This window comes from Pelodiscus sinensis, chromosome 6 (genome assembly GCF_052426305.1).
Source record: "Pelodiscus sinensis isolate ZL-2025 chromosome 6, ASM5242630v1, whole genome shotgun sequence".
In the NCBI taxonomy this organism is placed as follows: domain Eukaryota; kingdom Metazoa; phylum Chordata; order Testudines; family Trionychidae; genus Pelodiscus; species Pelodiscus sinensis.
In genome coordinates, this window is record NC_143057.1 from 102,899,474 (window position 1) to 102,921,844 (window position 22,371).

General features: G+C 41.9%; 1 protein-coding gene across 1 annotated transcript in view; it reads right to left on the reverse strand.

The window, feature by feature from the left end:
- NIM1K (NIM1 serine/threonine protein kinase) overlaps positions 1-22,371 on the reverse strand; it is a 70,800-nt gene that overhangs the window by 18,058 nt on the left and 30,371 nt on the right. Inside the window, exon 2 of the mRNA XM_075932501.2 lies at positions 3,413-4,582. Coding sequence (XP_075788616.2) covers positions 3,413-3,704 — 292 coding nt within the window. The 5' untranslated portion in view covers positions 3,705-4,582. The remainder of the gene's footprint in view (positions 1-3,412; positions 4,583-22,371) is intronic.

A 22,371-nucleotide genomic window follows, 5' to 3' on the forward strand; every position in this document is an offset into this window, starting at 1 on the left:
AGATCCGCAGTTACGAACACGGACTGCGGGACCATGTGGTCCCGCCGCTCGTGTACTCCCCGGCAAGAAAAGCTGCTCCGCGTCTCCCTGGTCTGCAGACCAGGAAGACGCGGAGCAAAGGGGCCCGCCTGGGCTGCCCCCCTGCCAGCTTCCCCCGCGGCTTTGTAAAGCCGGGGGGGGGGGGGGGGGTTCGCGCAGCGGAAACTGACCAGCAGCGGCTGAATCAGGACGCCTGGGGCAGAGCAGCTGGGATGCTGCCGGGTTGGTCCAGTAGCGCCCAGAGCAGCGCTGTGGGACCAACCGGCAGCGCCCCAGCTGCTCTGCCACAGGCGACGGAGAAAAGGACTATAGCAGGCCTCTGTTGTAGTGGGAAATGGGTATATTGCTATCCTGGATGTTGGCACTAGAGTTCAGGAGTACACCTCAGGAGTACAGGATCTTTCAAAAAAGGATTTTTTTTTCTTGAAAGAACCACGTCTAGATGGCGGTTTCATTTTCGAAAAGCCCCTTTTCGAAAGAACATGCAGCCGCCATTATGCAAATGAAACGTGGGAAATTCAAATCCCATCTTCATTTGCAATTTCGATCTGTCTAATTTACATCCCTCTTTTGAAAGAGGGATGTAGTCTAGACATGCCCCTAGAGAGCAGACACACAGAGGGCCTCAACATCTTTACATGTAGGAAAGCTGGGCCCAGGGCCTGTTCTGAATTCACCATTGCAGACAGGATGGTTAGGGGTAGAGTTAGAGATCCAGTGAACATAGACCCCTATAATGAGATTGTGCAGAAGTCACAGCCCCACTTCCAGGCTAGGAATTGGAGTCACAGACGTGCAGAGGCTGTAGATGGGCACTATTTTCTTTCTGCCCCCACCCTCTACCCCACTACATAGTGTAACCCACCCACACACCTTCTGGGTGTGGTGTATAGTCCCATATAGTGACACTTAGACCACTTACAGAGAGAAATATGAGTGTGCTCTACCACCTTAGCTGAGTGACAGCTGGCTTTTAGCTCAGGCTGTAGAGGCTCATGCACTAAACTCCAGAGGTCCCAGGTTTGGTTCCGCCTGTCAGCATTATAATAGCATAATAATGCACTTTTGTCTATGGAGAAATACCACCGCTCTCAGGCCTGCCAGAAGCGGGAGGGGAGAAGGTGGAAGTAAAGCAATGCAGACATAGCCTGGCAAATTGAATCTCGTTTCCAAATCAGTGCACTCTTTATGTATACAAAGGTTGTGTACACCCCAACCTTGGACACATTCTTAACAGGGTTATTTTACAACTTGCTTGATTGCGCCTATAATAGATGGTCGCCTATGATATACAGGTCGAACTAAATGACCTTGTGGTCCCTTGTGGCCTTAAGTTCTAGGACTGTCTCCTTAAAGGCCTTTGAAAATAGGCAATATCCTGTGTGCACAGAAAAATGACCATCCGCAAGATCTCTTGCACACATGCAACTGCCCCTAAAGGTACGTTTACACTGCAATTCAACACTCCTGACTGGTCCGAGACAGATGACCCAGGCTCAAGGGGCTCAGGCTATGAGGTAGCTTAGTTGTGGTATAGATATTTGGGCTGGACTGGAATGGAGGTTCTGGATCCCTCTCCGCTCACTGGTTTCTAGAGCCTGGGCTTCCTTCAACCCAAGCCCAAACCCTAACCCTATGCTGCAGTTAAAGAGCCCTGTAACCTGAGCACCACAAGCCCAAGTCAGCTGGCACAGACCACTCATAGGTGTTCCGTTCCAGTGCAGTTGTACTCTTAGACTAGCATTAAACTCTATAGCAATTACGCAGCTACTCATGTGGACTGGCACAGGAAGCAACAGCAGTAAGATGGCACTCAAGAGAAAAAAACTGATACCTTTAGCTTTGACCAAAAGACAATCGAAGGAGTTATTTTTCAGCAAAAGAGGTATTTTTCACTGCTGTTGCATTGAAAAATTGCACTGTGGCAAAGCCAGCAATCTATGGCTTCCCCATGCACACATGCAGTCTCAGGGTGCATCTACACAGCACCCTAAACTCGAAATAAGATATGCAAATTGTGCTATGCAAATTGTGTATCTTATTTCGAATCTATTTCAAAATAGAGTGTTATTTCAAAATTTGGTGCTGTGTAGACACGCCACATTTCAAAATAGCCTATTTCGAGCCAAACCTTGTACAATGAGGTTTGCCAGGATGGTAAAATAGTGCACCTTTTATTTTGAAAAATATTTTGAAATAAGAGGCGGCTTGTGTAGATGCGTGGTAGCTATTTTGGGATACCTCTGGCCATTCAATGTAGACATACCCTAAGTGTTGAGTGCACAAGAAGAGGGCTGAGTTCATAACAAAAAGGGACTAAAGTAGACATATTCACTCTTACAGCAAAAGAGAAGAAAAGCTGAGATTTATTTGAGCACTAACATTTATTTGAGGCTTAATGCCGATCTTCATGGCTGCAGAGGCCACTGGCTTCAGTGGTTTTTGAGCAGGTGATTTGCCTACACACAACCCATGTATGCTCTATACACAACCCATGCACACTACAGCAGGTCAGAAAACATCCCTTATGAGTTCCTTTTATGAAGGAACTGTCAGAACTAAGTAAATTAAGTAAAACAGGAATTACTGAGTGAAATTCTTTGGTTGTATGCAGGAGGTTAGAGTAGGTCTCATTACAGTCCCTTCTGGCTTCAAAATCAACAAATGATGAATATCCATCTGAAGTCTTTGCACAAGGCACGCATGCTCCTAGCATTGCTCTCTGAGAATGGCTCAGCCCACAAGTTACATTGGCTCCCCTTAGAAAGCCACTCTTACCTCTCTCACTTGTATTTGGGGCAATGAGCAACGTGCAGTACCGAGCTGGCAAAACACAACATTTCCCAGCAGGGTCATTACCTACATGCAAGTCTACACTAGTGAACATTAGCTTAGAAGGTAGAGGAAAGGTTGCAGAGCTTTCTACAGAGCTTTTCTGATCAGAAGAACTCTGGGGAGGGGCACCATCCCTCCAAGCGTTCCAAGGAATTCAGTGGTATGTGTACACAGAACCACCCTTTAATGAGCTGCATTGTGTGATATAAGGGGGCAGGCCCAAGGCTTCATTCTCTTTGGGATGGTTGGAACTCAAAAGATACAGCCTGTGCAAGCCCTTGAACACAGACTACAATTTCCCTTCAATATGGCACAGGGGGTGCTAGATAAGGGAATGTGCCTTCCCCTGTTCAAGGGCAAGGGATAATCCAGTTCTAAGCATTTGCCTGTGTCCCTGCCTAAAAATACATGTTGCCATACAAACAAAACCGTATAGTATGTAGGATTCACACACTGCCTCTCAGTCCTGAAGAACCCTGCACCATATGCATACAGCACCACCACAATCATACCATATGTTGCAAATGGCATTGCCTACCTTTAGTTAGAGAATGAATTCCAAGCTTCACTTGTGAGAAATTTCCACTTCCTATTTCCCCTCTGACTCGATAGAATCCAATCCTCTTTCCCAGAGTTAATTCCTTCACCACCTTTTCATCCTGGGACATATCCCGGGTTAACTTCTCAAATGGGGTCAGCCTGCGCTTCCTGCCCTCCTCATCTTCTCCATAGCACTCAGCCCGCCCATAGTCCTCTCCACTGTCCTCACGATTCCACCTGGCATATCGGTGGTTTCCAAGACCTCCGCCATTCATATAGCTCGTTGTCATAGTCCACACAGCAATCACGTTTCCATTTGATTTAACAAGCTGTTCCAGTGGAATACATTTCTGGCCATAAGAGAATTGTGATAACCTGAACAAAAATTACCAGAGGTCCAAGGATTATTGTGGAAATGACTTAACCAAATTTGCCATCATACATATATATATATATGCATGATGTATATATTGCTGTTTCTATTCAAAATGGGAAGTAAAATTAAAAGCCAGTTGGCTTTTAGTCTCCCGTGAGCAATTTTAAATCTTTAGTTGTATGATAAAAAAGGCTTGTTAATTAAAGCTGTAAACTGTGCACACACAAAAACAGTAAGTCCATGTTGAACGGAGTGCAAACAAATGCAATACATTTGACACTTTTTTAATTTTCAAGTTCCAGTTTGCTGCCCTGAAACCACTGACAGGCACACCTCAGCCTAGTAGCTCAATAACTACTCAGAATAAGTCCAAAAGCTTTCAGATCACTTTGAACAGCTGACCTTAGGTAGGATTTGATGCAGTCCTTCTTGGTTCAAGGCCAAGTCCAAAAGCTGAAAGTTGGATTTTCCTTGGATTCATTTTTCAGCCAGCAAGGTTTCCACTGTGGTTTGGAAAAGCCTGACCTTTACCTTGCAGCTCTGCTGTAAAATACTTGTCATTGCTTTAATTTCCATTGCCACTTGATGTGCAGAACTGCTTCTGCAGGATGCTAGGAGCAATATAATCTGTGCACCGGGAAAAAGAAAAGCTGTACATCAGTCTTGCTTGTGTCACATGGAAGGAAAGCACAGGATTAAGTAACTGCAATGTCACTTTAACCCTCCTTTATTTAGACGAGCCTTCCTTAAAGCCTTGAGCCTTCTCAAAATTTTGCCAGATGCGTTGTCTTCCTAAGAAAAGAGACGAAAAAAGTCATTAAACCCTTTATATTAATAGCCTTGTGTTTCATTAAGCTACATCATAGCATAGATCATTTACCAATTTTATTTCCACGTTATTTGGTTTTGGCACACATACAAATTGCAGCTTGTACTAGAATATACTTACTAGCCACCACTTAACATGATAAGTTGTTCTTTCCTCTCTACCTGGCTGCTGTAAACTGTGCATGAAGAGGAATTTTATCAGGCACTGTTAATCATTTGTATACCCAGCAGTACCAGTTTGTGCACAGAAGGCGTGGAAATGTTAAAGAAGGTGCTGCCTCTAACCTTCCCCACCTCATGCACAGACAGGAGGCAATATTCTTACATAAACTGATTGAATAATCATTTTGTTGGCCTAATTCTAAAACTTTAAGTATGTGGAGTCTGTGAGGTACAAAAAAGTGGTATAGGTACATCTTTGCTAGGTTCTGGCTCTCCACTGTGGGTGCACTAGAGTAGCACAAATAAAACACCCTTACTTCCTTTGTGTGAGCAACCAAAGTATAGGAGTTTGCACGATAGGAGCACAATATGGCACAAGCTAAGCAGGGCATAAGAGTGACTAGAGGTATCCCTACACATCAAAAAGGGCGCTACAAGGAGGAGGGAGAAAAATTGTTCCCCTTGGCCTCTGATGATTAGTCAGGAAGCAGTGGGCTTAAATTGGAGCAAAGGAGGTTTAGGTTGGACATTAGGAAAACTTCCTAATTTTCAGGGTGGTTAAACGCTGGAATCAATTGCCTAGGGAGGTTGTGGAATCTCCATCACTGGAGATACTTAAGAGCAGGTTGGATAGACGTCTATCAGAAATGGTCTAGAAGGTGCTTGGTCCAGCCTTGAGGGCAGGGGACTGGACTTGATGATCTCTCGAGGTCCCTTCCAGTTCTAGTATTCTATGATTCTATGATCAATTGAACACCTGTGTTTGGCCCATGTTTATGGGGTTTAGGCTAAGGAGCTGTTTAATTGCAGGGTACACCTTTGGCTGCAGCCCAAGCACGGGGAGCCTCTCACCTCACAGGCTCGAGCTTGACACAAGCATCTATCCCACAATTAAATAGTCCCTTAGCTAAAGTCAACTGCAACAGGCCAGCTGCAGGTTTTTATTTGCAGTGTAGACAAACCCTAGATGGGCTGGGGCAGAAGTAGGGTCCACCCCACCTCCAATCAGCCGTAGATCTGAGGCTGGTTTTGGGAGACAGAGTATATGCTGCACCTCTAGGGCTTGCTCCTTTTTAAAAAGCCCTTAATGGTCCCTTAAACCATTTTAAGCACCCAGGCTCTACCCTAGATATTTCTGTTATCTGAGGCTGCCAACATGAAGTTTTGCTTTGCTGTCTAAGTTATGTTTGTTGGCATCAGAGAACCAGAAATGCAAAAGCAGATGCCAGAAAAGCAGAAACCAGAAATGCAAAACCAGATGTACTAAGGTGGAGCTAATGGCAAGGAGAACTAACCACAAAAGTCTAGCTCATCATTATGCATGTCAGCTCTTTCAGTAGCCTGTGCAAAAGAGTCAGCTTACTTATACTGAGGGCACACCCAGAGGATACTCATCAATTAAAGGCCCATTTTCTACAATTACTACCTGTGCCTTTGCACCAATCAGCCGTACAGAGGGCTGAAGAAAATCCTTCTTGTGGCCTGTGAGACAGACCTGTGTGAACAGCCCTTGTGTAATGCCCAGCATAGGCAAAGAAAGGGTAGCTACAGGCATGTATGTGGAAGCTCAATATCATGGTAACAGAAATATCATGGTTATGAGACTGTTTTAACCCTTTTTTCTCTAGCTATCTGTATGCCTATCCAGACAGAGGGAATTGGGTCAAAGCATTTTCAATACCAGGTCCTTCTGGAATTTGCACCTACCAGATATTTGTTTGAGCCCAAAGATGGCCACTTTTAGAACATAGTCTAAGATTAATTTCTTTTTCTGGCCCTTCCGCTAATTGCAGGCCCTGAAATCTCCTGGCACTTAGCCCACAAGCTAGGTTTTCTCAGTCCTTTAAGATAAGCTATTTCAGTGCTGCAGGAGCTAATGGAGTAAAAGCTCCCTATTTGTGGGAAATGTTGTCTTAGTCCTTAAAACACGTAGAAAAGTAGTTTTCAACTTTTTTTTCATTTACAGACTTCTAGAAAGTTTTGAATGGAGGTACAAACCCTTTTGGAAATCTTAGCCATTGTTTGTGAAACTCCAGGGGTCTGAAGACCACAAATTGAAATCTGACTACCTAATGATTCTGACTACCTTTCACAGACCCTTCAGGGGGTAGCCGAGTTAGTCTGTACAGGATAAATTTAAAAAACAACAAATGGTCTGGCAGCATTTTATAGACTAACAAAAAACACAGACCCCTTAGACATAGTCTGTGGGCCACCCGGGATCTGCAGACCACAAGTTGAAAGCCACTTACGTAGAATGCAGCCAAATATTATGGTGAATGGTACTTCATATATTCCTGTATTAATAAATAATAATAATTCTAAGAGATAGAGACAGACTGACTGAGAGATTGACATTATCACAGCCAGAAGCCACATTTAATCAAAAGCAGCTTGTGCTCCTAAGTGCTTCAGTTTTGTACCTCACCTGGATTAGCAGGTTTGCCAACTGTTGTGGGTCTCTAATGTCTGGCAGAGATAGCTCATTACTAAAAAACAATACTAGTGATTAGAGCCACCAGCAAGACAATGGCAATGGAGGCAACAAACTTTAGGAAATCTTCAAATCAAGCATTGCTTTTGTGTTAGTGTATGACCCCAGTATTCAAACATTTAAACCCCCATTCCTTCTGCCCAGTGGAGTCAGCAGCAACAAAGAACATAATCTTCCACACATCTTCAGTCACTGCAGAGCATGACTTATGTTGAGATGTCCATTGTGATCTCAAATGACAGAGCAGAATCTGTCAAGGATTATTCAAAATGTATAATAGGAGCTGCCTCAAGGAATTTATTGTCAAAACAGACAAGCCAGATAACAGATGAGAGGGAAAACCGAGGTAATGATAGGGGAAATGACTAGCTGAAAGTCACACAAAATGCCAGTGGCAGAGTTGGGCCTACAGTTTCCAAAACACTGCATTTTTCCAGTTTTGTTTTTACAGTTGTTTCCTTAACCAAAATGAAATCTTGGATCATATGTTCAAGATTTGTTACTAGAATTTAGCAGTGAACTTGTATACTTTTCTGGTCACACTGAAATCTTGATGTGAGCAAAACAGCAATACATTCTGATTTCTGTACCTCAGTTTAAAATTCCTAGATTAGGGGTGATTGAAATTTTTTTCCATGGAATCATTGTTCCTCAAAAACACAGTTTAATCAAAATTGAACCATTTCTTAGCAACACCATGTTCCCATGACATATTTATGGGAAAAAGTCTAAACAGGCCTTTTCACATTTCAATATGGAAAGATGCTTCATTTGGATTTAATGTTTCAATTAATTTAGTTTCAACTTTTATATCAAAATATTAATTTAAAAATACATAATATAAAAGTCAAAACAAAATGCATCAAAATGATGAAGTTGAAACAAAATGTTTTAATCTATTGTAATAAAACATGTCAACATTATTAAAACAAAATGATGTGCTCCCAAATCTACATTTTTCAGAATTGTTGTTTTGCTGGAAATGCAGTCATTTAGGCTACGTGTAGACTGCAAACCTCTTTTGAAAAAGAGCGTCTAGACTACAACCAGTACTTTCGAAAAAGCAAGCTGCTTTTTCAGAAGAGAGCACCAAGACAGTCTGGATGCTCTCTTTCGAAAAAGCACAGTTTGCATTACATAGCGCCTTTTTTCGAAAGAGCACTTTCAAAAAAAGGCGATATTCCTCGTAAAATGTGGTTTTTCGTGGTTGAAAAAACTGCTGTGTTCTTTCGATTTACTTTTGAAAGAACGCGGCAGCAGTCTAGCTGCAGGGGAAGTTTTTTCGAAAAAACCCTATAGTCTAGACACACTGTTAATGATGCTGCTACTTATCAAAGGGGAAAGAGAAGCACCCATCAGTTCTCACCTGGTGTCAGAGCATTAGGAAACACATCTACTACCTACTTCAAAGTCATTATGCATATACTGTACTTCCTGTCTATTCCTAACAGAAGAGCTATGCCAAAGCATCACAAACATAGCTTGCTAATGAAAAGATTTATGTAACCAAATGCATTCCAATTATGACTTCAGTGGAGTTGTACCAGGAATCATATGGCCTAATATGTTTTAGAAGCTATATAGGCTCTGAGGATTTAAATACAATTGAGTTTTCCTATGATAGTTTTGAAGTCTATCTCTTGAATGAGTTGGCAGTATCTAAAGCTAAAAAGGGTAAATGTAAACATATGAATAAAAAGGTAGATTATAAATTATTCAGATGTTTGATCAAAGGGATTGTTCTTTTTTTTTTTTTAAGAACTGCTTGATTCAAAGTTAATGTTGGTAAATGTAGCATTTCAATAATCGGTTTGAAAACATTTTTGGAAAAAATTCACCTCAAAATTTTGAAAACAAACATAAAAAAATCCCCCAAATAAAACATTTGGTTTTAATTAGAAAAAGAAAATCATTTAATGAAAACATGGAAACTAATAAAAAAATGAAAAAAAAAATTGTTTTAGAAAAATTTAAACTGCCCTGGATTGTAAAGGTGTGAATCCCTGTGTAAACTGAGATGTCAGAGGCTTTACAAAATTGGTTAATTTAATTGTGTTAGCCAATTTCCTAGTCTAGACAGCACCTATCCATTTGTAGGGTTGGGGCTTTGTAGAGTGTAGGGATATTGAACAAGATTGTTTCCTCTTTTCTTCTCTTCACTCTTTCACTGCTGGAATCAAAATTTATTATTGCTGCAGAAAACTTTTTTATCCCAACATAGTATGTTCCTCAGCACTTGTTCCATGTATACAGCTTCCATTGGTGTCAATAGCACTTCTGCCCAGAGATAGGGATATTATTCACACTGCACAGAGAACCAAAGAGCACAAGGACTATGTACCACGAGTCCCATGTAAGGGCTAAACTGATGTAGAGATCTTCTTCTGGCTTTCTATGGACATGATAAATGTAATTCAGATTGAAGGAAGATTATGTAAAAGCTGGAAAAGGTAATTTTGCCCGTAATGATTTATTTGCTCTTCCACTCCAATTTTCAAAAATCAAGTATGTGGTCAAAAAACTGATAAAAATTAAAGAAACCGAGCTCTCTTTTGCAACTTGTTTTTAACCACTTGAACCCAGGTGTGAAAATACTAAGAAAAATGGTCATTATTTTGTCTTGTCTTCATATAGCAACAGTAAACCTCAAGTGAGATCTCTGTAAAATCTTTTAACCTCTGGATGTTCTAGGCAAGATCTGCTTTAAAGCAGCCAGTAACATTAATCCTGTCTTTCGCTGATGAAACTTGAAGAAATTGAACATTGTGATTTAACAGACAGTGAAACTACTAATAATGTATTGAATATTCTGATGCAAAGCTCATAAGTTAAACAGAATTGTCCTTTGCAAATGCAGTGCATGGAGTGGAGAGAGGCCACACCCTGGCCATAGAGATCTGTTAGCCTCTCACTCCCGTGTAGGGGCGTGCAGAGAGATTGCTGTTCTGAAGATGCAGTAGAGATCATGGGGTGGCTTTACTGCTGTTTAATGGCTTGTAGGAAGATGATTCCTTCTCCATTGATCCCCTGTGCCTAGTCTGGCTGGCTATGTATATGGTGCAATGGGCTCCAGAATTGGCTCTGGCCAGCTGTAATCGGAGAGGACCCAGCCTATCTTCCACTACCCAATGCAACCCAGTTCACTTATATAGATATATATCAATAAAATGAAGGTTTTGTTTATTAAGGAAGCTGCAAATTCTAAACATCTGACATGCATGTAAGAAAGAAATGTTTTAATAAACAGATCCATTAGTCCATTGACCTATGACTTGTTTAATAAAAAATGTATCCAAGAATAAGATGGACCATGCTAACTAAAGATTAGCAGAGCACCTGGCTTTGGCTAATCTCTCCTGTCCTTGAACTGGAGCCAACTCAGTGGGAATTTTCTGTGTTTTATCTTTTGGTAGTTACTCTGTTCTTGTGTATTTGTCACAGCACGTGTCATATGTGCAGTACATGACTATGTTGTTTACTAGTACACAGCATGCTAAATGGAAGTTGTTCTTTCCTGGGAAAATTAGGAAAGGAGCATGGTCCAATCCTGTGCCTCACTAATACATGGTGGACAAGAAAAGCCACTGGGCTGTAGAAAGCCTGCATAAATTAGAGCAGCCTTCTGACTGTCCTAACTCATGCTGTGACCCATTCTAGCATCTGGGCAACCTAGAATTAGGAGAACAATAAGAGCATCTTTCTGTTATCCTTTCCGAGTTGTGCCAAGCAGCATGAAGATAAATTAATCACTGGACTGGAAGTTGATGGTTACATAGGGACCCATAATCATGATCTGATTACACCGAATATGATCAAACATAAGACAGTTCCAACCAGTTTTGTATACGTGCACGTGTGCACACGTACACACTCAGTGATTAAAAGGTGCGAATTTCTTGCTGTGAAAATAAGTGAAGTTGATTAGGAGGAATAGTTTAGAGAAAAATGTGAAAGAAAATTGGGAGTTCCTTAAGAAGAGTTTATTATATGGCCAAAAATCTATGATTCCACTCTCAAGAAAGACATTTTTCATTAAAATCCCATTCTTGTCAGTGGTTAAGTGAAGGCAGCAAACAAAACAAACAAAAAGCAATATATGTCAAATGGAATAAAGGAGAAATAAGTAGCTAACAGTATAAATTAGAAGTTATGAAGTGTAGAATATTGTTAAGTGATGCTAAAAGACATCGGGGGAAGGGGAGAGGAGACATTCATGGTTGGCAGTGTTCTGGACAAGAAAAAAGATTTTTTTTTAAAATACATTTGGGGAAAAAATGAAATCCTAGCATGGTATAAATCCATTACTACATGGTGATAGTAAAACTGATAATAATGATGCAGAAAAGACAGAAGTGTTCAGTAAATATTTCTGTTCTCTATTTGGAAACAAGCAGGATCATGTACTCTTAGCAAATTGAGGATGAAATACTTTCTAGTCCATTAATAACCAATGACGATGTTAAACAACATCTACAGGGACAAATATTTTTTTAAATCAGGGTGCCTTTATAACCTGCACCCAAGAGTCCAAAAACAGTTGGCTAATAAGTTCTCTGGCCTAGTGATATTATTTATAGATCTTGGATTACCAGGGAAATTCCAGAAGACTGGATGAATGATAATGTTATTGCAATATTCTAAAAGAGTGATTCCCAACCTGTGGTCTGTAGACCCCTGGGGGTCTGCAAGGGCACTGTAGGGGGTCCACAGAAAGTTTTTAAAAGTAAAAAGTTTTCCTTTTCTTCTCCTCCACCCCCTCCCAGAGCATACAGGGGGGACAGCAGCCGGGTGCGCCAGGACTCGGCTTGCTTTTGATCCCTTTCTCTGGAAGCTAAAGCAGCGTGGGAAATGTGCTTGCATGCCTCTCTCACCTGGGCTGCGTCTACACAGCTTCCCTCTTCCGCAAAAGCCTATGCAAATGAAGTGTGGATTAACATATTGCCGTGTTTCATTTGCATAATGAATTAGGAGCTGCTTTTGTGCAAGAGGGTTTTGTGCAAGAACCATTCTTCCTGAAAAAATGAGGAAGAATGACTCTTGTGCAAGAGAGGGTTTTTGCATGAAAAGGTGCTGTGTAGATGGTGCCTTTTTACACAAAAACCTCTTGTACAAAAATGGCTCTTAATTAATTATGCAAATGAAGCGTGCCAATATGTTAATCCGCACCGCATTTGCATAGGCTTTTGCAGAAGAGGGAAGCTGTGTAGACGTAGCCCTGGGGTGAGATTGGTGTCTGTTACAAATGACCAAATCACACTATGGAACAGGAAAACTGGCTCCTTAGGCACCTATTTATGATAATATAATAAATAGGGTATGGTGAATATTATAAATGGGGTATGGAGGGTGAAACCTAGAACCTTCTAGTCAGATTGACAAGCCATACCCACTAAAAATACATTATATCCCTTTCCCAGGCTACACTAGGGAAAAGTCTGGGACTGGGAATTTATGATGTTGCTCTGCACTGTGATTCAAGATGGGCAAGTTGGCTGCCTGAAGCACTCTTGCTGTCTATATAGGGATAAATTTACATGAGGGGCTGTGGGTGAGCAGAACTGAGGAGACAGCTGTCCATGAGTACAGATTGTACTCTGCATGAGGTCACAGGCTGCGAGGCATCCCAAATGAGATTTGCTTAGGCCTTCCTCTTCATATTTGCTCCCAACTGATTTTTTTGTATCACTCTTACATAACACATGCATATACTTTTAAACTACTACCCTCTTGAATCACCTACCCACATCAGTCCAAACATATTCAAGCAGGGCACAAGACCTGTTTGAAACCTAGTGAAAAGGCAACACCTGATAGGCAAGTTCAGTGTATAAAGAATGGGTTAATGTCTCTTTAAATCATTTATGAGCTTTCTAGTTGCCCTCACTATGTTTCAGAAACTGCATGAACCAAACAAGCAGTGTCTATACATAGGTTGCCCAGTATATATATTCATCGTAATCTGTTCATAGAACATATGTGTGTAGAGGACAGAACACGTAACAATGGGCATAAAAGTTTAATCTTCTTAAACTATCTGCCCACCCTTCTAAAAACAAATACTTCCTCCTTAATCAATGTGAATGAGAGGCTATATTAAAAGTAATCTGCTTCTCCAAATCCTTTTTAAACGGTAGATGTGCACTGAAATCAGTCAGCTGCTGCTATGATAAAGGGCAGCAGTGGCATAAACTTCTCCATATATTAAGTTGCACAGTGATGTTAGTCTCTGATATCACATAAAGGACAAAACCTTCTTCAAAACTTCTGTCTAAGGGTATGTTTACACTTCAGAGTTTTGTTGGAAAAATAGCAATTTTCCTGACAAAACCTGAGTTACATCCACACTGCAATCGTGTTCTTCTGAAAGTAAATCGAAAGGACAGAAGGCTTTTTTTCACAATTGGGAATCCTCTTTCTATGAGGAAGAAGACTTTTTCCAAAAGAGCTCTTTCGGAAAAAGGCATGTGTAGACAGGGAAGAGGGAGTTCTTTCAAAAGAAGAGGAAAGAGGAAAAAGCACAGGTGCCCTTGTGGCCACTTCATCCATAGTAATCACAGCTTAAATGTGAGATAGTGTTCATTCAGTATGGATGCTATCATTCGAAAAAGTAGATCACTTTTTCGATGCACTATTGTGTGTGGATGCTCTCTTTCAGAAGAAGTTTTTTCAAAAGATCTCTTCCGAAAAAAGTTTCTTCCGAAAGAAGCCTGCAGTTTAGACATAACCTAACTTCTGGATATAGGGAAGGAATTTGTCTTATTTAATAAAACTATGACTGTACTGAAGGCTGCCCAAGGTATAGTCAGACACAACTGATTAAGAAGGCTGTACTAGTTAAAATCTGGCCTAGTTTAGTGTGGAAGTGAAAACAGCTATAAAATACTAAAAATTAATATATAAAATGAAATAACTGGAATGTAGGAACTGTAGAATGCAAAGGAAAACAAGAAAGCTTACAGCCATTAGAGTTAAACACAGTAAGGAGTTATTTAAGTACACCAGGATTAAAAGGAATCCTAACAATGATATAGGTCAATTAGTAGATGGAAATGATGCAATTATCAATAATAATGCAGAAAAGGTGAAATTGTTCTGAATTTGAGAAAAAACCCAAATAATGAAGCATATCATATGATAATTAAATATTTTTCATTCTAACAGTAACTAAGGATAATGTTAAATAGCAAGTGCTAAAAATAGACATTTATAAATTAGCAGGGCCAAATAACTTGCACCTGAAAGTTTTAAAAGAGAAAATGTAAATGATGACAGAAATTGCAACCACATGCAGTAACTTTGGGGGGCAGGTTATATTTTATGATTAAGGCAAGAAAACATCAAAATGCCATTATATCGAAATGGGACAGAGCTGTAGAACATTTACAATTCTTTGAATCAATACAGGAAATGTGTATTTGTGATTTCCTGGCTCCCCGGAGAGAGATTATCTACAGAATCTGGAACCACTATTGGTGACTAGTGCAAAATCCCAAGACTAGATACAGTATGTAGATTCTCAGACACTGAAGTTAAGCATGCCGGAAAAGAGGGGGAAGGACTAGGTGTCGCTGTTTTCAAAAGACTGTCTTTAGACAGTCTGGCTTACTGGGGTTATTACCGTGTATGGCAGGGAACTGTACAGCCTTGAAAAAACACAGTTTGGAGGAAGAGGGATGTGGGTCTCTGCCCAAGTGAGGTTATTACTAGAATGGGAGCCTAAAATCTATGAAGAGGGAATTCAGGTGCAGTTACCCTGAAACTGTGACAGTATAAATGAAAGGCTTAGATTTTTAGGATATTTTTCTGACAGACAATTTGGCAAAATTGACACAAATATGCAAAACGTTTCAAGGTTGCTGAATCTGAATTTTTTGCCACAATTTCAGTCAAAAAGTTTCACTGAGATCTAGTTAAGAATAAATTAAATTGGACTTAACCCCCATTTTGAAGACTTAAATCAGGGGTCTCAAACTCAGTTTACCTTAGGGCCAGTACTCATATCCTCCTACTGGGCCAATGGGCAGCCCTCTCTGGCAGGGTTCCAGGGAAAGGGTGGGGGGATCTCAATGCCATCCCTGCACATCTCCTGACCCCACCTGCCACCCTGAGGTGATTTAACTCACCCTCTCTGGGTACCCCAGGTGCCACCACTGGCGGTGCAGAGGAGCTAGAGAAGCTTCTAACAGCTAGCTTTGTGCTGCTGCTGGCACATCCTTGTGGCTCGGGGGAGGTGTGTGCGGAGCCGTCCTATTCTCAGGACAGTTGGTGCAGCTACCCCAAGCCCCACACTTTGGAGACCCCCGTGGCAGCTACCCCAACCATTCATTTTAGATTAGTTTGTGGTGCCCTGGGGTGAGCGGCCGGAGTTGCTCTACAATTGCCTCATCTCCCAAGCCAGCTGGCTCCACTCTGCCTCCATCTCCCAAGCCAGCTTGCGCTGGTGCTGAGGCTCTCCACTTCCCTGCACCTCCCACCACACCACTGAGAGCAGGGGACCCGACTCCTGCTGCCATCCTACGTGAGGCCTCATAGTAATCCCCGAGTGCATGTCCCTCAGAGGATGCGGCTTGAGGGAAGGGATGCAATGAGGGGCGAGGGCAGAGCAGGGGTGGGAAGAGGTAGGGTGGCAGCAGAGCATTGATTGGACTTGGGAGAAGGGTATGGACACCCCCCCAGGGCTGCAGGAAGTCTTGTGCCAGCAGCCGTGCGTGGGTGGGATTGTGGAACTGTTTGGGCCACAGATGGTCCACAGGCCACAAGTATAAGACCCCTAACTTAAATGATACACAGATCATTCTCTTCGACCCGAGGATGAATTGAATACACTGTATACAATAGCATACCCATTGCATTTTAATTAGCCTCTCCAGCCTACATTCTCGGCAGTGTTTTTCTTTTCTCAATTTTCAACACATTTTATCATTTTTCTCAGATAAAAGTGTTTTGTCTGAAAACTGTACAATGGGTTAATCCGTGGGAATCATCAGAAAGTCACACTATGCCTGTGACTATGGGCAGCAGGAATCTTAGGCAGGGGAAGGCACTTCCTTCCCAAACTGCCTTGCCTGGCCCCACCCATGCCCAGCCCTGTGCCATTCCTGCTGGACAGCTTTCCAGAGTAGTTCTGGGGCCGAGGCAGGCGGGGGCCATGTCACCTGCTGGCTCTCTGGAGCTATGGGTTGGGGCAGGCTGAGCCTACACCGCCCACTGACACTTCAGAGCTCTGGGGCTGGCGGCTGCACAGGCCACTGGATCTCCAGAGCTCTGCGGCTGGGGGATGTTAGGGGGTGCTACCCTGGGGCAGGGAGGGGGCAAGGGCAAGAAGCTACATTTCAGGGGGGGAGGGAAGAGGCTGGACAGAGGCCAGCAGGCCACAGTGTGTGTGTGTGGGGGGGGGAGGGAGGGTAAAGCATGGGCTCTGGAGGGCAGTCTTGTCTCTCCAAGCCATGGGGTCACCCACCACCCACAGGACATTACATTCAATTAAATTTCATCACTTTCTCTGCAAATTACCTTTTGGGATGGGATTTTTTTTAGAATTGTTTTGTAAAGTTTGAAGAAAATCTATTTAGCTATTTCTGAGCTACTGAAGCATAAAAGATTGGGTTTCAAAAATCATTTAAAAATAGATGGAAGGTGAGAGGCATTGAGATCAAATCTAAAATTATATGGATTTAGAACACCAGAGAGCATAGTTTTACACAGATCCAAACATTTTCATAGAAATGGCCCTTTACACAAAGCATGCGTACAGATTCATATTATCAACAATCCATAAGAGACATAAAATATTAAAAGCCTTTAGACTAAATATTCTTATAAAACAAATGTTCTCCTCTCTGAATCAATATTATCTCACATGTAACCTGAACACTGAAGCCACAAGCAGAATTCTGTATTTTCTCAAAAGTTTGAGGCAAATCTTTTACTTTATAAATAGCCTGCTCGAGGAGCTCAGACAGCAAGGACACGAATTTGCTTCTCAACTGATGGCATTGATTTTTTTCCTCCAGTTACACATAATACAATTCTTTGCTACCGGTAAGGCAGCTCTATTACATATGCTCTGGATCAGCAGGACACTGAAAACCCACTTACAGGACGAAATGAAGGTTTACAATTCCCCTTGAAGCACGGTAATGGGAATAGTGCTCAGCAATATCCCTCAATCTATAGTGGACAGAGCAACCATGGCAGCTATACATAGGTTCTACACTATTTTCTGATCCATATAGCCAGCTATCAGTATACAGGCAGTCCCCGGGTTACGTACAAGATAGGGACTGTAGGTTTGTTCTTAAGTTGAATTTGTATGTAAGTCGGAACTGGTACATATTGTAGGGGAAACTCTAGCCAAACATTTCTCCAGAGCTCAGTTTTATTCTCCCACACCTCACTTCCCTCAATCCTTTATTCTCAAGCTGAGGTGTCTGCTGAGAAAAGCCGCTCTGCGTCTCCCTGGTCTGCTGGGAGGGCGCTAGCTTCGCGTCTCCCTGGTCTGCTGGGGAGAAGCAGCTAGTGCGGGGTGGCCTCACCCCGTTTGTAAGTAGGGATCCGATGTAAGTAGGACCCATGTAACCCGGGGACTGCCTGTAATGAGAAAACTCTATCTTTTATGATTTGCAACCATTTTATACACTTAGCCTACATAAACTGGAAGCAAGGATGCCACAGAATCAGAAAATCTGGCCTTGACTTAGGCAAAGAGAACAAAACCAGCTACATAAACTGAAGTATTACTAACAGTATAGACATTGTGAAAGGACAGACGCATGAGAAGGGGGGAAGGGATGGAAAAAAAACCTTGGTCTGGGTGCCTTTGTCTATAAATGTTTGTTGTTAAAGTTGCTTTTCTGATTAGTAGAATAACACATTTTTATTTGCTGTTGCTACGGTGAATGTTACTCTACCAGGGCCATTGTTAATTGTGTGCTTGGTTTGGAGAAAATTATGAAGATTTTATTTAGAGAATGCACTTTGGTGAAGTTTGTCTTTTTTACAAGCAAGAAGACTGGCATCAAACTCCTCAGCAGCTAGGAGAAAGGCTGGACACTGGAACCTGCTTCTGTCACTCAACACCACCTCAGACTTCGGGTAACTAGAGGTGCTTCTAGATTATTGCTAGCTTTGATATTGCTTTGTACTCTGTAAAAAGCATTTTTGAGTTGGAGCACTCTTGTGTGTATCAATTATTTATCAGATGGAGGTGCTGAGTCCCCCTTTCATTTATTTCATGACAATGACTGGAAAACAGATTAGTTACTATACTTTGGGTTCAGATATCCTGAAGTAACATCAGAACTGAAAAAAATCCTGATTATGGTTTCATGTAGTACCATTCATACTGAAGATAATAAAACACCTTGTTTTACTCACCTGACTCAGATCTGCTCTTTCTCTGTGCAGGCAGTCCCCGGGTTACATGGATCCAATTTACATCGGATCCCTACTTACAAACGGGCTGAGGCAACCCCGCACTAGCTGCTTCCCCCCAGCAGACCAGGGAGACGCAAAGCTAGCGCCCCCCACAGCAGACCAGGGAGACATGGAGCGGCTTTTCTCATCAGACACCTCAGCTTGAGAATAAAGGACTGAGGGAAGTGAGGTGTGGGAGAATAAAACTGAGCTCTGGAGAAATGTTTGGCTAGAGTTTCCCCTACAATATGTACCCGTTCCGAATTACATACAAATTCAACTTAAGAACAAACCTACAGTCCCTATCTTGTACGTAACCCGGGGACTGCCTGTATTTCATATGTGCTGATTATCTGACAACAGTGACATGTGTACTCAGATTTGACCATACACTTATTATACTATGACTTCCCAAGGTGCTTTACAAAGCAACTACATATTGGCAGTGTTGAGACTGTAAACGAAAGGTCATAGAAATATCATGCGGCCAACAATAGCACACAGACATAGTCTTTGGCATTAGAACCTGTTTCGCTAAAAGGGGAAATGAGACTAGGTCACTGATATCCTTCACTCTTTTTTTAAAGTGCCATAGTAGTTGCACTGCACACATGCATAGTGACCAGTCAGAAGCCTGTTGTCTTATCCAAGGGACGGGTTGTCAAACTTCAGTGAAATTATGTGAGAAAGTAAAGTTATGGACTTTACAAAATATTCACTTTGAATTGCTTCTTGCCAGAGTGTCTGGGGAATCTGGATTTAGATAATCTAAATTATAAGAGGAAATTATAGAAACAAAAGATGATTTCATCATTGCCAATTGTCCCATCTCATCTCTCTGTCTCATTGACCCAGCAGAGCTGACAGCTTCTTCGGGCCCTGGCAAGTGGTGGTGGTGGGGGTGAGGCCGGGATTTGAGGGGGGACAGCTCTGCACTCTTGGAAGGGGTGAGGCTGAAGGCAGCCAGCCCTCAGTGCTACCCGAAGTGTGGTGCAGTGTGGCACACTTCCTGCAGCCCTTAGCTCTGCACATCACTCCAGGGGCAGTCTAAAAGGCCCACAGCACCAGTTGCCACTGTTGGTACTGTGACAGAGGCCGTGAGCCCTGGGCCCCTTTGAATCACCGGGCCCCAGGGCAATTGTCCCCTTCCCCCACAGCTGGCAGGCCTGCATTGCCTAATCAATTCATGTAGCCTCCGTCACACCAACTCCCAGTCTCCCTGTCAGGAACAATCTACTTCCCTAGCACGCCTTCCCACTTGTTCCTCAGGTTTTGCTCTTATCCCCTCTGCATTTGAATCAGGTAGCTTTCTTCTCCACATTGTCTGAGTCCAGCAGAGGGACAGAAAGATCACAGGAGACACAAGCTCCTTGCTTTCATTTCCATTCCTTGAAACCTGCCACACCCACAGCTGTACAGAAATGCAATTGCAGGGAAGGCCTTGCTCAACCCTGGGCTGAAACATGTCCACCGAAGGTGAAAATTAGTTGAGAAGTTCTATTGCTCATGTGTGAACTGTGATGTTTCAAAAATGTATAACTTAGCCACATTTGGGCAGATTTTGACAGAGACAGTAAGGGGACACTTTTGCTAGAAAGACCATTCCCAGCTAAATTCCAAAGAATTAGGAAGAGAGCGTTTAACCTGGGCAAAGCAACCTATTTTTCCTCTAACCTTGTTCCTAGAAATGATTGAACAATATTGGCTTAAATTTGGGGGAGAAAAATCGATTTCAGGCAGACAACTGGCACCAAAAATTCCAAACCAAATGGTTCAAGATAAAAAAAAAATGACAAGCAACTGAAAAAATAAGTGTTATAATAAGAAGCATTGGGCAAAATGGAATAATAGCACCATAACTTTTCCTAGCTCAGTGCCTCCTCATGATTTACTGCTCAGAATGCAAGTCTTTTCCTGTTCAAAACTATTTCTATTACTTTCCCTTTAAGGCAGGCATGAAAGTTATTTATTCAAATGGGAGAGAAAGAAAGAAAGAAAGAAAGAAAGAAAGAAAGAAAGAAAGAAAGAAAGAAAGAAAGAAAGAAAGAAAGAAAGAAAGAAAGAAAGAAAGAAAGAAAGAAAGAAAGAAAGAAAGAAAGAAAGAAATCTCTTCAACTATTCTACAGCTCTTTTCTTATAAAAAGTGGGATTTGGCAATCAACTTGCACTGGCTATGTCTACACTACAGATTTTTTTTCTGAAAAACAGCTGTTTTTCTTAAAAAACTTAATTTACATCCACACTGCAATTGTGTTCTTTTGAGAAAAAAAAAATCAAGAGACCTGAGGGGTTTTGCTGACACTGGTAAACATCTTTCTATGAGGAAGAAGCCTTTTTCCGAAAGAGTTCTTTCAGAAAAAGGTGTGTGGACAGGGAAGAGGGAGTTCTTTCGAAAGCAAAGGAAAGAGGAAAAAGCACAGGTGCCCTGGTGGCCACCCCATCCACAGTAATCACAGCTTAAATGTGAGATTGCATCTTCAAGAGCTTTTGCTATCTGCTTTTTTGAAAGATAGTGTCTACACTGAATGTACGCTATGTAGATGCTCCCTTTAGGAAGAAGTTTTTTTGGAAAATCTCTTCTGGAAAAGCTTTTTCTGAAAGACGCTTACAATCTGGACATAGCCACTCTTACTTTGCTGCTGACATAGTCCTATTGAGTTCAATGCCCAGATGACTTCAGGACTGATTCTCTTCCCCCCTCCCCAAAGTTCTGTAGGCCCCCTCCTCCTTCATAAGCAGCTAACTCAACATATTGCACAGTTGTGAGATAAAGATGATTATTTTTTTCAAACCCAAGAAAGATAGATAATTGAGAAGAAAACATTTTGGAAGAAAAATTTGGGGTGAAAATTAATTGGCAAATCCCATTTTTCCTAGGGAAGTTGCTGAAGAGTCCTTCAGGTTGATTCAAAGTAAAGGAGCCTGCCAGCGTCCTGGCATAATTTTGATAGGAACCTTTGCTCTAGATGACACTTCTTCCCTTTAACAAAAAAAAGTCTCTGAACCATAAGCCTGCTAAAGACCATTTTGGCTATGCCTGAACTGCTCACTCTGCTGGTGGTGGGTGGAGAAAGTGGTTACAAAAGTGGCATAAAACTTACCTCTGTATTTTTTAATTCCTGGGTCATCTGTATGTCAGGGCAAGCTTCAGATACAAGTTTATACTAGCTGCCCATGAACCCAAAGGACCAAGATACTAGTCAGAGATCATCAGAGAATAGGTAAGCTCCAGGCATGTTCCCTTTGTTCTGGCCATGTCCCCTACCATGGCTGCAGGGAGGACAGATAGCATAGTAGCTTCTATACAGGGTATATAAAACCATAAGTATCCCCCTGCACAGAGGCAATTCTCCCATGGCCAGTTACATTGGCTCTATCAGCTGCAGCGGCTCTGAACATCTGCCCAAAATCTTTAAAGTATAAAGGGTTGATTACATGCAAACTGAAGATAGATGATCAAAAGTATGGGTTTATTTTACCTTATAAACTTGTAAATTAAAAACTAAAATATGGAAAAAAAACCTTTTATCATGTTGTTGCTTTACATGATTAAAATGACAAGCCTTAGGATTAATGTTTCAGCTGCATATATATGTGCATTAAAAACCAATCCCTTTCTAGTCTTTGTTAATAAAGTCCATTGATGTGCCAGTTCTTTGAAATACATGACAGGAATCCATGC